The 14,458-nt window shown below is 39.2% G+C and overlaps 1 protein-coding gene across 1 annotated transcript in view; it reads left to right on the top strand.

Moving 5' to 3' along the window:
- IGF1 (insulin like growth factor 1) overlaps positions 1 to 10,690 on the top strand; it is a 71,190-nt gene extending 60,500 nt beyond the window's left edge. The window contains exon 4 of the mRNA XM_052640485.1: positions 10,569 to 10,690. Within this exon, the coding sequence (XP_052496445.1) occupies positions 10,569 to 10,628 (60 nt within the window). The 3' untranslated portion in view covers positions 10,629 to 10,690. The remainder of the gene's footprint in view (positions 1 to 10,568) is intronic.
- The last annotated feature ends 3,768 nt before the right edge of the window (positions 10,691 to 14,458 follow it).

Raw genomic sequence — 14,458 nt, 5'->3', positions numbered from 1 at the left:
TATACTCAAGCCAAGACTGAATTCATTCAAGGACTTATTGCTAAAGGTGGAAACCACCTGAGTGAGTACTTTATAGTGAATTGTACGTTCCCTGTTTATCCCCTCAATGCTTTCTTGAAGTAGGCAGAGTATTCATTATAATTTAAAAGCCCTCTGTTTCAGCTGTTTCTTTTAGGGCAAATTGATGATTGTGTGTAAAACTAACAGGAATATGTAAGGATTCATGATCCTTAAATTGTTGAAAAATATTTTTACTGAGTACCCACAATATGTAAACCTCTGTACAAGGCATGAAGGAGAATGAGAAAGATAAGAGAGACAATAAAACATAGTGGTTAGGAGTACAGAATCTAGACTCAGACTGCCTAGTGTCAGACCCTGGCTATCTCACTTAATAGCTGTATGTCCTTGGGAAAATAATGTAATTTACCTGTACCTCAGATTCCTCTTCTGCCAAATGGGAGTAATAATTGAATCTACCTCATAAGAGTTGTGAGGATTTATTGAGATTGTGTGTGTATATACAAATATAAATTATAGTGTTTAAAATGGTACCTGGCACACAGTGAGCACTATTAAAGTTTTAGTTGATATTATTTTTCTTAGTTTTTAAAATTAGAGCCATCTGAAAAAGAAACAGGTCTCATCAAGTGGAAGTGAGTCCCCGTCACCAAAAACTTCAAGCTTAAGCTTACCAACACTTCCCAGTGATGTGGTAGTGTCTTTCAAGCACATGATAAGAGAAAGAGAATTCAGTGACCTAAGACCTCTTCCAACCCAGAGAACCCCAGTTCTATGAATTATTCCAACCTCGACTGTCCTGTACGAGGAACTGTTAACTTTTATTTTGAGGTTGTAGAAAAGAACTTTCAGAAAACCACCATTTTTCTCAACCAGTTAAAATCAAATGTGATATGTGTTTCCATTTCACAGTGCCTGAGGAAAATTTAATTGTAGCATGAACTCCAGCCCTTACTAGTTTAAAGTAAAATTGCCAAAATAAATAAAAATGTGGGATATTTCCGGGCTCACACAGCTTCCGGGACATTTCGGTTTCTAGGGCTGCCGATTCAGTGCCTCTCACAAGCATTTGATCTTCTTTCAAACATCTCTTGAAAACAAACAAAACCTCATACAGCTTCTCATGTGCGTGCTGTTAGGATGTCAGGGTGGAAAACGAGGCAGAGAAAGCAGCTCCGGGAGAGCCCCTCCTCCCTCTCCCCTCCAACTCCTGACCCGCTCCCTCCCACCACTCACCCACAGGAAACAATGTTTTCCTAACTAACAAGGCTTGCCATTTCTCAAGTCCAGTTACGCACGATGGAGGAAGATGAAGTCTGTTCTCTTTGCTTGCCTGTATGAAGGGAATAGGGCTTTGAGCAACGTTTATTAGACAACAGAGAGCTGACTTTTAATCCAGGACAAAACTGATAGTCTAGAGGTAAAGTGGAAGCCTTTGCTGACAATGAAAAGATAAATCATTTACAGTGATCTGTGGTGACCTAAATGGGACGGAAATCTAAAAGAGAGGGGATATGTGCATACATATAGCTGATTCACTTGGCTGTACAGTAGAAACTAACACAACATTATAAAGCAACTATACTCCAATAGAAAATAATTATAAAAAATAAAGATAAAGATAAATTGTTTTAAAAGAAGCAGAGTGCCTTTACAAGTTTTTAAATATCTACTATAGAATTCTCCAGTGATTAAAAGCCCAGCTCCTGAATCCTTTGAAAATCAGTGACAATATGTATTGGCCTAGGCAAGATAAGTCCATTTTTAAAGAAGGACCAGGCAAGCTTAGGAAAAGTTTTTCAGTGGCCATTAAATTTCCAGATCTGCAAGGTCAAAATCAGTTTTTTCATCCTCAGAGCTCTAACTGAAATCTGAGTACCACTCCCTGATACTCATCTATTTAGGACTCCTTCTTTAATGGGACTGCTTTAACCCCCTTAAGGGGGGGCTTCCCAGGTGGCTCAGATGGTAAACAATCTGCCTGCAATACGGGAGACCTGGGTTCGATATCTGGGTCAGGAAGATCCCCTGGAGGAGGGCACGACAACCCACTCCAGTATTCTTGCCTGGAGAATTCCATGGACAGAGGAGCTGGTGGGCTCCAGTCCATGAGGTCACAAAGAGTCAGACACAACTGAGCGACTAACACTTTAATACCCTTAGGGCTACCTTGTTTTTATCCTGCAACCAAAAGAGATGGTTTAGAAATACAGACTTACATTTAAACTCAAGCAGAGAGAAATGGAAATTGAGAACAGCAAGGAAGTTATGAGAGATGTGGGACAATGGGCATATGAGCTCATGTCTGCTACTAATAGAGAGCAGCAAAGAAACTTCTCACCACACTAGGAACTCAATCATAGCTCAGTGGGCTACTGCTCCATCAGTAATAAGAGCTAGAAAACATTTCCAAACATTCCCATCTATTTTATTCACTGATGAGATTATAGTTTTAAGATCCATTTGGTCAGAAAAGTAAGTCGTGAAAAAGTGGAGGTTTGATAGAAATAAGAATGCTAAAGGTCCATCCAACTTTAATTCCAAATATCTTTGGTGGTAACTTACAATCTGTAGTTAACTACAGCAAATAGTTTTGGGAGAAAGAAGATTATTTTCTCTTTACTTGTGTGTGTGTGTGTGTGTGTGTGTGTGTGCGTGCATGCGCGCGCGTACACAGTGGGATTCACATGCCAGAATTTCTTACAAAATACTCTGTAAAATATATAAACATTCACATGGAGCTTTCTGTCTGGCCAGCTCCAAGAGGTCATGTAATCAAAGACCAGCCAGCTCTGCCATCCATGAAAATATGATGTGGTATTTTCACAGCTGTAGATGACAAATATGGCAAGACAAAAATTCTAAATGATTAGGAGTAAGACCATGGCAGGTTGAGGGTTAGATAAGGAATCCTATTGTAGACTTGAGAATAGGTAATATTTATGTCACAGTCTGAGTGTGGCAAACTTGAATCATTCATGAGGCATTGGAGGACTAGAGAAAAATGAAAAATATAAAAGGGATCAATAAATACATAGGATTATTTTGTCAGTATTGATGGACCAAGGCCACTGTTGGGTGCTCTGGTTTGTCTCTGTCAATAATGATACTTGTTTCCTTCTTCCAAGAACACTAGGATGGAAGTAAAACTACTTTGGGCACAATTCTGATTTTTTTTAAACTGTATAAACACATGAATTGTTCTTGCACCATTTTCTGTCTTGGAAAAGCACTGGCTGGCACCATACATGTTTACTTTTATATGCTGAAGACTCACGTCAACCTCCAACAGATGCAAATCACTTTAACTCGTCGTAGTGTTATTTTGTTCATCCTAAAAGTTCAGAAAAGCCTTCCAAACTTGCAAAATTTCTCTCAATTCAGAGGAGGAAAATTCAGAACACAGTATTTGAATGTTCTGCCCAGATTTGTCACACACACAAAGCATGAGTGAAAGAGGGTAACACCCTTTCCGACTAATCTCTGAACTCATCACTATTGCATTGAAATGATACCAAAAGGTAACAACCTTGAGTCTCACATCTCTCCAGAATATTAGAATATAAATTACTACATACATGAGTTTAAGGACTCCAACGTATGTTTTACGTCAGATGAAACAATGCTATTTTGGAGGCTAAAGAGAAAAAAATAATCAAATCCAGTTTTTAGGTAAAAATATGCTGAATCTTTAGCACATATCAGTGAAATTGCTAGAATCTGGTGTTTCACTTTTTTAAATACCACAATGGTTGAACCTTTCAGCAATTCCAAAATCAACTCCCTCTGGGAAAGATAGTGTGCTTAAAGTGTAGTTGTTGTTTTGTTTTGTTTTGTTTAATTTAAAAATGTAACACAAACAGCTAACAAAACAGGCTGCCCATAAAATCAACAGCCTAAGCAGCCCTGGAGTATTTTACAACATCCTTCAAGACTATTAAAGGCAACATAAATAACTCTTGCCAGCAAGGGCAAATACCCTTCAGCTTTTTTTTCCCCTTTCCTTTTTCTTTTTTCAGGCTTTTAAACCATTTTGGTAGTGATTTGTTACATCACGGACAAAAATACTTCAAACAGAGTCAGGTGGTATCCTTTGAAAAGTAAGGAATTGCCAAGACAGGATAATCTGTGAATAGTTCTAGGATAAACACATTCCCTAAACTGGGGGGTTCCTAGGGATGGACCTGTCACTAGAAACAAGAGGTACGCATCTGCTAGTGCATCAGTCAAGGGCACCCTGGGCACCCGGTAGGTAACTATTACCCCCCAATCAGAGAAAGGGCAGTACTCAAGCATGGGGTGTGCTCTCCCAACAGGAACTATTTCTAAAAAGGCAATAATAATAGCTGTTATTTATTAGGCACATGCCCTGAAGTAAAGGCTGTCACAAATCACCTCCTTAATCTTCACCATTAGCCTGAAGGGTAAATGTTATAATTATGCCCCCTCCCCCACTGTACGATTAGAAAACCTGGACTAAGGGGGCTAAATGTCTTGCCAAGGTCTTGCCCCAACAAGTGGTCAGACCAGAATCCAAACTCAAGATGGACCCCAGCATGTGAACTTCCCTGGTGGCTCAGACGGTAAAGCGTCTGTCTACAATGCTGGAGACCCGGGTTCGACTCCTGGGTCGAGAAGATCCCCTGGAGAAGGAAATGGCAATCCACTCCAGTACTACTGCCTGGAAAACCCCATGGAGGGAGGAGCGTGGTAGGCTACAGTCCACGGGGTCGCGAAGAGTCAGACACGACTGAGCGACTTCACTCGCTCGCTCACATGTGAACTATGCACTGTGCTCTCTCTTCTCCATCTCTGCACTGATATTTACTGTACTGCAATCTGCCAGCTGTAAGTTCCAAGACAGGACAGGGGCTCTGTGCTCAGCAAGAAGTAGGAAGCCATGTAAGGCTTGCTGTTAACCTGAACTCTATTCCACCACTCCTGCAGGAATCAATTTAACAAGCATTTCCTGGTTCGCCACTTTGCTCACACATCCAAGGAGGACATACAGGTGAAGGGGCCATGCTACCTGCCCTCAAGGAGTTTACTTTTTAGTGGGAAAGCAAACACTTGGCTAATTTATTCCACAACACATCAGTGCTCTAACAAAGGCAGACCCAGAGTGGATTCTGACAGCACAGAAGCCAGAACAGACAGCTGTTGCCATCAAGTTCACAAACGAGAGCTAAACCAAGGGCCCTTGAAACAGCTGGCTCTCTTGCACACGACTACGGTAGGCAGATGTGTAAGGGTGATCACATGTAATCATAACAACATTATGAGGTGGGTTCTCTTACTCCCCCCCTTCATTTTACAGAACAGGAGACTGAGAAGGAGAGGACAACGTAACAATTGTCAAAGGTCACACAATTCTGTGTTGGAAGCTGGGATCCAAGCTCGGTATATAAATCCAGGTTCTCTGAGAAATATATATGATCCTGGGTTAAAGGAGCAAGGGTTTGATGAGGGGAAATACCCATGTGAAAAGCGATAGGAGAGGGTCAGGGAAGCCTGAGCAAGCCAGCAGAAAGCAAGTGCAAGTCTGACCTCAGTGCAAGCGAGGAGGAGAGATGACTGGGGAGAAGCATCCTAGATGGCTGTACCGTCTAAAGAAAAGTCAGCAAAGCCGCTGAGGAGTCCTTGAGCCAAAGATGGCCAATAAAGAAGTCTTGGGTTTCCCTGAAATTAGGTCTGCCCTGATGTCCCCACTACAGTCTTGAGCTATGGGAGGGGGCTGTGGGGCCCATCTACCATGCATGGTCAGAGGAGATGATCATGTTGGAAAAAATGTCTTTTCCCACTCTAACCACATAAAAGATAGAATGAGGTCATTTCCAGAAAAACATAAATAGAAAGGGGGTTGGGCAGACCAACACTGTGCCCAGACTGTTACACCTATCTCTTTGCTGAAGAGGCAGTTACTCTACCAGGAGCACACATCTCTTGTCCTTCGGTTTTATAAGTCACATCCCAGAGCACTGAGTTGACCCCATGACACTCACTCTACTTGGCTCCCAGAGATGAAAGACTGACCTCACTCTCCTGGAATTTGGACTTGTAATCCCCCAAAATAATGCGATATCAAAGTTGATATTGAGACATTTAAATCATCATCCAATATTTCACATTTCTCCAGGCTAAGCCAGCAAAATAGCCAGGGCACATCCCTTTCAACAAGTTGACATCTGGGCCATCTCTTCAATCATCCATTGCCTTTTTTTTTTTTTTTTTTTTTTCCTATTTTGCCCTTTTTAGGAGAAAGTCAATGCTGAGTTAGAACTTTAGGCTGTACAATAGGCTATTAACATTCCATGATGGGCAGTATTTTCCCAGCATTTTTTATAGGGTTCCAGGCTTTTCTTAGAGTTTATGTCATACAATACTTAACTTGTTTGTAGTGGGTGGAGATGGAAACATAGTCTATTGAAAACATCACTGCTTCCTCCCTAAAATTTAAAAGGGCTATTATCATCCTTTTAGATTCTGCCTCTCAGGCAATGTCTCACAAAGACAGGCGGGGAGAAAATAAGGGCTTATCATATTCACAGGGTTAGCTTTTGCTAAATGAATATTGTGCTATTAGACCTCCATTAATAGCATACAAATGGAACTCAGCTCATACTGGGATAAGGGAGGGTACCCACTTCCCTAGTTTAGAGTCTTGCCTTACCCTCTAAACCAGCATCTGCCACCATCTGGGATCATGGGCACCTCATGACATTATCAATTACTGTTACTGGAAAGAGACTTGGGTTTTGCAACACCAGATACTGGTCTACCTCTTTGGGAGGCACCGTGGTTGAGTATCTATCTGGTGAGCTCCAGGATCAGAAGCGACTGATACAAATCCCAAACATGGTTACATCTTCACTGTAAGAAATCGGGCACGTTGTTTTTTATTCATATTTCATGAAGGTAAAATGGGTAAGACACTAGTACCCATCTCTGAGAGAACTATGAGAATTAAATAAGAAAATGTCTACAATTAGCACTTATAAGACAGTGACCAGCACATACACACGTTCAACTGGTAGAATTGTTATTCTTTTATGAAAATAATAGGTGGTTTTAGTTCTAGGCCTATCAGTTTGTTCCTATGTGACCTCAAGCAAGTCACTAAATCTTCAGGAGCTTTAGATAGTGAATGATATCAATGCAAACAACGTCATCTCCTGAGGTTGTTGGGAGGATTCACGGAGATTACTGTATAAACTGTAAAATGTGTGCAAATTTTAATCAAGATAACTATTATTGCCATTGTCGTTAGCTCTCAGGGAACTTAAAAGTTTGTGGACAGTTTTCCATTGGAAAACTAAGAGCTAGGATCGCCAAGAGAAAATGGGGGAATGTGAATGATCCCTTCATGGCATTTGCTAGCTTCCTATATATCTGTGTATGGCATACACTGTATTACTGTATAATAATGTATATCACAAATGAACCCCTATCAAACCTATTCCCTCATGAGTCAGTTAACCCTTCCTTCAGAGGGTATGTTTCCTCAGCCAACCCCAGTGAGCTTGAGGACCGACTTTTTTTTTTGTAAATAATCTTACCTTCTCTGGTGTCAATAGGAAACAGTATTTACTCACTACTGTTTTTCTTTCAAAAATCTGTCTACTTGCATACTAGACACAGTTTTAGCTGGTTTGTTTGTCTTGGACAGGCTGTTGAAGTGAAAAGTTTTTGCTTGGCTGAATGTGGGACAGTTTCATAACCCCTTCAAGAAGTGCACTGAAGGAGGGTGCCAGCTCCGACGGCTGCTTCTAGCATGCCTCCACTTGCCACCCATTGTCAAGTGTGGCCCGCGTCATTAAATTAAAACAATGAGCAAAGCAACAGATGCAACTGAGACTAAATCCCTGAGTGCTTTTGTTTTGTCACTGTCATTGTCTGCAACAAAGAAGTCACATGTGAGAGCCTGGGAAGAGAGCCAAATGCAAACCAGACGACATCCCAGCTGGTTCTGAATGGCCTCCATCATACGCCTGTGTGCATGGGAACCATGCTACTTGGAGCGGTGTCAGCTTTATCAAGTGAGCTTCTGCCCAGGACTTTGCTGTGATGCTGAGACAGACCCCGAAGAAACAGTCCAGAAGATCCCTCCACTCAGACTTCACACCTTACACTTCTGCTTTGAGAGAAAAGAAAGAATCTCTGAATTGGGGAAAGGGATAAGATCTATATGGTTGGCCAAACTAACCTCAATCCTTTTTGCTACAGCGATCATGAATGTAAAGAGAGAGGTATAGAAGATACCTGAACTTTTTCATCTGGAAACCTGTGATTAATTTGGCTTGAGAAGAAGACTGGAGATTAAATACCTCATGTGCTTTCTTTTTACTTGTGACCGTTTCATTCTGGAGTATTTCCTTAGAATGGGCTTTATTCAGATTCTTTAAAATCCTTTTTCTAAGCTGTCATACCTTGTAAACAAAAAAGAGGTTAAAACCCAAATTAGGGTATTTTTAGTCCTGTTAATTAATTCAGTTATTAGTTTGATAGAGCAATAGTGTCCTTAATAATAGTGATTATGGGGGTTTGATGAGCCATATACCATCAGCAGGGTCTATTGAGAACTGAACAGAAATATTTCAAGGAGTTTGGGACAATAGTATGTCTACTCTGTAGCTGCATGTCTTTCTTCCATTTTCCAGAGAACTCCTTTAAGGAAGCAGAATAAGGTGTAAGGTTAGAAATAAAAACTTTACCGGTAGCTTAAGAGCAGATGCTTTGTAGAGCAACAAGTGCATGTGAGGTGAACCTGGTAAAAGCTGTATGATATTAGAGGGGAAAGTGCCAGGATTGTAAACAGAGAGCATCTCAAGCTCTCCTACATGAATGCCCGTTTTCTTCCCACAAAGAGTTTTTTTTCAGTGGCCACTGAGCTAGATGTTTTAATAAACATTTTTACACAATGATGTCATCCTCCTTCTATTCAGGAGGTATAAGACATTTTCACCATCAACGTACAAAGTACTAATTTGCTTTTATAAAGGACTTGTTGATCACTCTGATGTTCCAGGTAGAGCTGAAAATACGTTTAAGAAAAATGATCAAATCCCTATGGGTCTGAGTCAATAGGTATCATTTCCAGTGATTAGTAGTTGACTCTGCCCCAGTTTCTCACCCTCTCCAGTTCTCAGGTCTGAGTGATCTCCAAAGTCCCTCACAATGATCTTTAAATGTCTTACAATGATTGGGAGAGTGATCATTTCCTTAGCCAGAAGGAAGGATTTGGAGATTCCAGTGCTCCTGATGAGAACCCTTGGTTTTGATCTGGAAAATGTTCCTGGGAAAAAGGAATCCTTAAACCTCATTCTGCACCAATAATTATCCATTACATCCTTCTCTAAGGGCCTCCTGACTAGAAGGAAAATCAAGAGAAGCAGCACCTGATGTTTATGCATGTAAATGTCATTTCCTTCTGGATTTTATTTTACAGCTTACTTGTCTAAATAAATGTTGCTATTTAAGTATGTTCAAGGATAAATTAACAATTACAGAAGAAGTATAATGACTTGATCCTGCACATTATCAGAGGGTTCATTATATTCATTCAATAGGTATTTATTGAGCACCTGAAATGTTTTGGGCACTGCTGTAGACATGGAGCTGTAACAGTGAGCAGAGACATGTCCCTATTATCATAGGGTTTCTATTCTAAGCAAAACTCAGTATTCCTTGGATAACAGAATTGGTTGTTGACAGGTGAATGGTAGCACCAAAACAAGGAACCCAGAATGTTTAATCCAAGAATAGTTCCTTTCCAATAAAGACTGAATAATAATAATAATAGCAAATAACGGTAATACTTATGTAGTGTTCATGGTGTTCCAGGCCTATTATAAGTGATTTTATGTTCTAATTTTTTAACCCTTAGTCCTAAAAGGTAGAAACCATTATTATCCCAGTTTATGGATGAAATTGAGACACAGGAGATTGTCACTTACACAAGTTCACATAGCTAGAAAATAGAAGAACCAGGATTTGAGCACAGCTCAGAATGTCTGTGATTTTGTAGATTCCAAATCAGCTACAAAACTTCCCAATCTTCTACTTCAAAACCTCTGCCTCTCTCCAGAGGAGAAAAAGAAAAAAATGAAAAGTTAATCTCCTTTTTACAGAAACTAAAACAGAACCAAAAGCAATAAAACAATGGAAGATGATCCCAGGATGTGATTGTTTTTCTCACTAGAAAAAGATGTTACAAGCCAGAAGACTGGGTTTTAAAGGATCCCCTTCCTATCAAGGAACCTGTGATAGTGGCAGATGAATAAACACATATTTTTGTATGATTACAAAGCAATTTGTGGTCCCCGTGCCATCAAGGGTAAATATAAGTAGCTTTAGTGAGGTTTGTCTTAATTAAAAACCCAAGGCCATCCACTTGTTTATGTCTTTCTCAGAAAACCCTGGCCCAAGTTGTCTATTAAACTGACTGGTGAGACATAAGGTATGAAGGTTGAGATCCAGTGTTAGAAATAGATAGGTTGGATACATAAAAATTCATCAAATTAATGTCACTTTTTCTCCCTTATTTTTAGGAAGTACATTTGAAGAACACAAGTAGAGGGAGTGCAGGAAACAAGAACTACAGAATGTAGGAAGACCTTCCTAAAGAGTGAAGAATGACATGCCACCGGCAGGATCCTTCGCTCTGCACGAGTTACCTGTTCAACACCAGAAGACCTACCAAAAATAAGTTTGATAACATTTCAAAAGATGGGCATTTCCCCCAATGAAATAAGTAAACATTCCAACATTGTCTTTAGGAGTGATTGTTCAAAGCTTTGCACCTTGCAAAAATGACCCTGGAGTTGGTAGATTGCTGTTGATCCTTTATCAATAATGTTCTATAGAGAAAATATATATATAGATCTTAGTCCCTGCCTCTCAAGAGCCACAAATGCATGGGTGTTGTATAGATCCAGTTGCACTAAATTTATCTCTGAATCTTGGCTGCTAGTGACATTCATTCAGCAGGCTTGTCTAAGTGGTTTATTAATTTTTTATTTGCACTTCTTTCTACGCAACACAGGCTGTTTGTTTTACAGTGTCTGATAATCTTGTTCCTCTATCCCGCTCCCTTCTCCATCACCTTTATATTTGCTGAATTTGGCCTCCTAAACAGCAGCAGCAAGCAGTTAAGTAGCACACCAGTTTTTAACCCACAAGATTCCATCTGTGGCATGTGTACCAAATATAAGTTGGATGCATTTATTTTAGACACAAAGCTTTATTTCTTCCACATCTTGCTAAAAGATGCATGTAGTTACAACTTTGAGGCCAATCATTTTAGGTGTATGTTTTAAGCATAGAAAGTCTCAAACTCTGAATGGTTCCTTCAAGAGATGAGTTAGTGTGTGACCTGATCAGTACTTCTCTCTTTTTATTTCTTCCATATAGAGCACTATGTAAATTTAGCATATCAATAATACAGGATATATCAAACAGTATGTAAAACTCTGTTTTTTAGTACAATGGTGCTATTTTGTAGTTTGTTATATGAAAGAGTCTGGCCAAAACGGTAAAAGGTGAAAGCAAAACTAAAGAGGAAGCCTGGAGCCAAAGGTGACACAGAGGGGAAGGGTACTCAAAACTCAAACATTTGGGAAAGAAAAGCTCCCCAATTATGCCTTCCAAGAAAAATAAGACACAAAGTCCACTGATAACAAATTTGATTGGCGAGTCCAGAGAGGAGTAGAAAAAGCAGAAGGCTAGGAATTTAATAATCCTGGTTTCTTATTCTCGCTGAAGAAACAAACATCTGACGACTCTGCCACGGACTCACCACTGTGTGACCTTGGGCAAGTCACTTCACCTCTCTGTGCCTCAGTTTCCTCATCTGCAAAATGGGGGCAATATGTAATCTACCTACCTCACAGGGGTGGTATGAGGATTAAAAAGATAAAGCTCCAGATTTTTATCCTGAGTTGTTATGAGGGCATCAAGATCAGAGCCCTTGAGTTGCTAGGATGCAAAGAATTCTATAAACAACCCATTCACAGTATAGCTACAAAATTGATAAGCTGAATGCTCTCGACATGCCAGTTCTTGTCAGTGAGGCCATCCAACTAACTATCTGTTAAAAGCTAACAGTTCAATCTCTTTTAAAACACCATTCAAAATAACTTAGAAACATTTGAATCTACAATTTGATTTTGAATTCTGCATTTGGATTTATAAATATAAAGTGAAAACGGAGAAAGGAAAGAAGGAGAAAAAAAGGTTTCTACAAGTGAAAGGATGGTTACTCCTTTTGTTAGCACATACTGACTCTTCCAGGCATTTACTAATAATCGAATAATTTGTTGTTGTTTAGTCGCTCAATCAGTCCTATACTTTTGCGACCCCATGGACCATAGCCCACCAGGCTTCTCTGTCCATGGGATTTCCCAGGCAAGAATACTGGAGTGGGTTGCCACTACCTCCTCCAAGGGATCTTCCCAACCCAGGGATCGAACCCACATCTTCTGCTTGGCAGGCAGATTCTTTACCACAGAGCCACCTGGGAAACCCAATCTAATAATACTTATTTTAATATCATAAATGAGAATATTCATTTTGAAAGCCACAGTTATTTCCTCTCTTTAAGACCAAGATTTCAAATGCTGAAATAATAACTAATAAAAAGTCACAAATTTACTTTCCTGAATGTATTTTGTTCTTATCCTTGGAAGTAAATCCATAAACATATATTTTTAAATTTTTTGACAAAAATATGCTTAACTAGAGTTGCAAATTGAGAGACAAAAGTTTCTTTCACAGATAGAAATTTTCTAGCTCATAACTCATGTCTGCTTAGAAGAGTGGCTTTTAGTCCTCTGTGGATGTATCTTATCCATTCAATTAAAAATTGGTATCAAGAAAACCCAATGATAACAACGAGTCCATGCTGACCTAGAAAAATATTTCCTGTCTATATATCAAGGTTTTCTTATCAAAACAACAAATCATTCATCATTCATATCTTTTTATCTGCCTTAGAATTTTTTGGTAAAAAGCAACCAGACTTGATTATTTCATGTAAATTATATCCTTTTATTCTTGGAGAGTGTACATGCAAAACAAAAATAGCCTCCTTAGTTTCCATCCCACTGGCTCACCTCAAGGTTCAGAGGCCAGAGAACAACAGATTTCTTATATCTCCAAACTTATGCAAAAAGAGGCCTCTTTAATGGATGTCCCTTTCAGGCAACTGGTATTTTAACCTCAGTCCACAGTGTTATTTGAATTCAGCACCTCCATCATGCTGAGCTATGTTCTGATCACTGTGGACAATGTAAAAGAAACCGTAGGTGGTTTTGCTCTTCATCTGTTTTCTAGACATATGGGTTCTGTGGATTGAGATAATGGATCCATTTTCCCAAAATGGCACTTCTGATTTTTATTTCTTATTCCTAGTGTATACCTTTTAAAATTACTGACTACCAATAACATGTTACATGAAACCTTCTACAGACTTAATGTTTCCAGACATAGGTGAATATATTGATTCTTAAGAGTGTCTATGACTTGTTTGATTCACTAATAATTTTATTCATAAACAAAAATATCCCAGTGAGGAAAGCTTAAATATGGAAAGCTGTATTACTTTTCTTATTTTTTTCTAACACATAGTCCTATTCAACTGTATCATAAATCAGCTAATTAAAAATTAGTTAATTATGCTAACCCGCTATCTTATTTTCACATTGTTTAAAACTAGAAGTCAAATTGCTGTCAACTCCAAAAGCCAGCTGATCACTGTATAGTACAGCAGAATGAACCAGTATTGACAGAAGGAAGCACATAATATCTTACAACTCAATTCATAAGCTTTACCTTAGAATTTTAAGATGAGGCAATATCAAGATATTTACAAAAGAACTATAAATACGTGTACGAGTGAGCTTTCAATTTATGGGTTGATTTCCAGTTTAATTGACAACACTGAATACCTAGGTCAAATGTCCATTCCCAGTTCCTCAAATAGTATAATTGCATTATTAGAACATTTTAAAATGAGGAAGACCCACTAAAAAAGTGAAAGCATCTTTCCATCAGAATCCACTCTTCTAGAGATAAGGAAAAACTCTCCCAATACTCACCCTACACACACACACACACACACACACACACACACACACTCTTCCTAAGAGGCCAGTGGAATATTGAGAAGAAATCACTTCCTTGAAAAATCTTTGAGAGAAAAAAAAAAAGCCTGGTATCCCTTGAGAATCCTTCCCCTCCTTGGAATGTCAATGTTTGTGTAGATGAAACCATCTCATGCACTGTGGCTTCAGGGTTTCTGTTACTAGTTTATGCACTTGGGAGAATGCTTTAAAATGGAAGATGTAGCACATTTTGCTTTCCCATTTATTGTTTGGCCGGCTATGCCAATGTGGTGCTAATGTTTCTTTAAGAAAGTACTTGACTAAAAAAAAAGAAAAAA

This window comes from Budorcas taxicolor, chromosome 5 (genome assembly GCF_023091745.1).
Source record: "Budorcas taxicolor isolate Tak-1 chromosome 5, Takin1.1, whole genome shotgun sequence".
Taxonomy (NCBI): domain Eukaryota; kingdom Metazoa; phylum Chordata; class Mammalia; order Artiodactyla; family Bovidae; genus Budorcas; species Budorcas taxicolor.
Note: the sequence above shows the minus strand (reverse complement) of the source record. Positions and strands in the feature narration are given on the sequence as shown.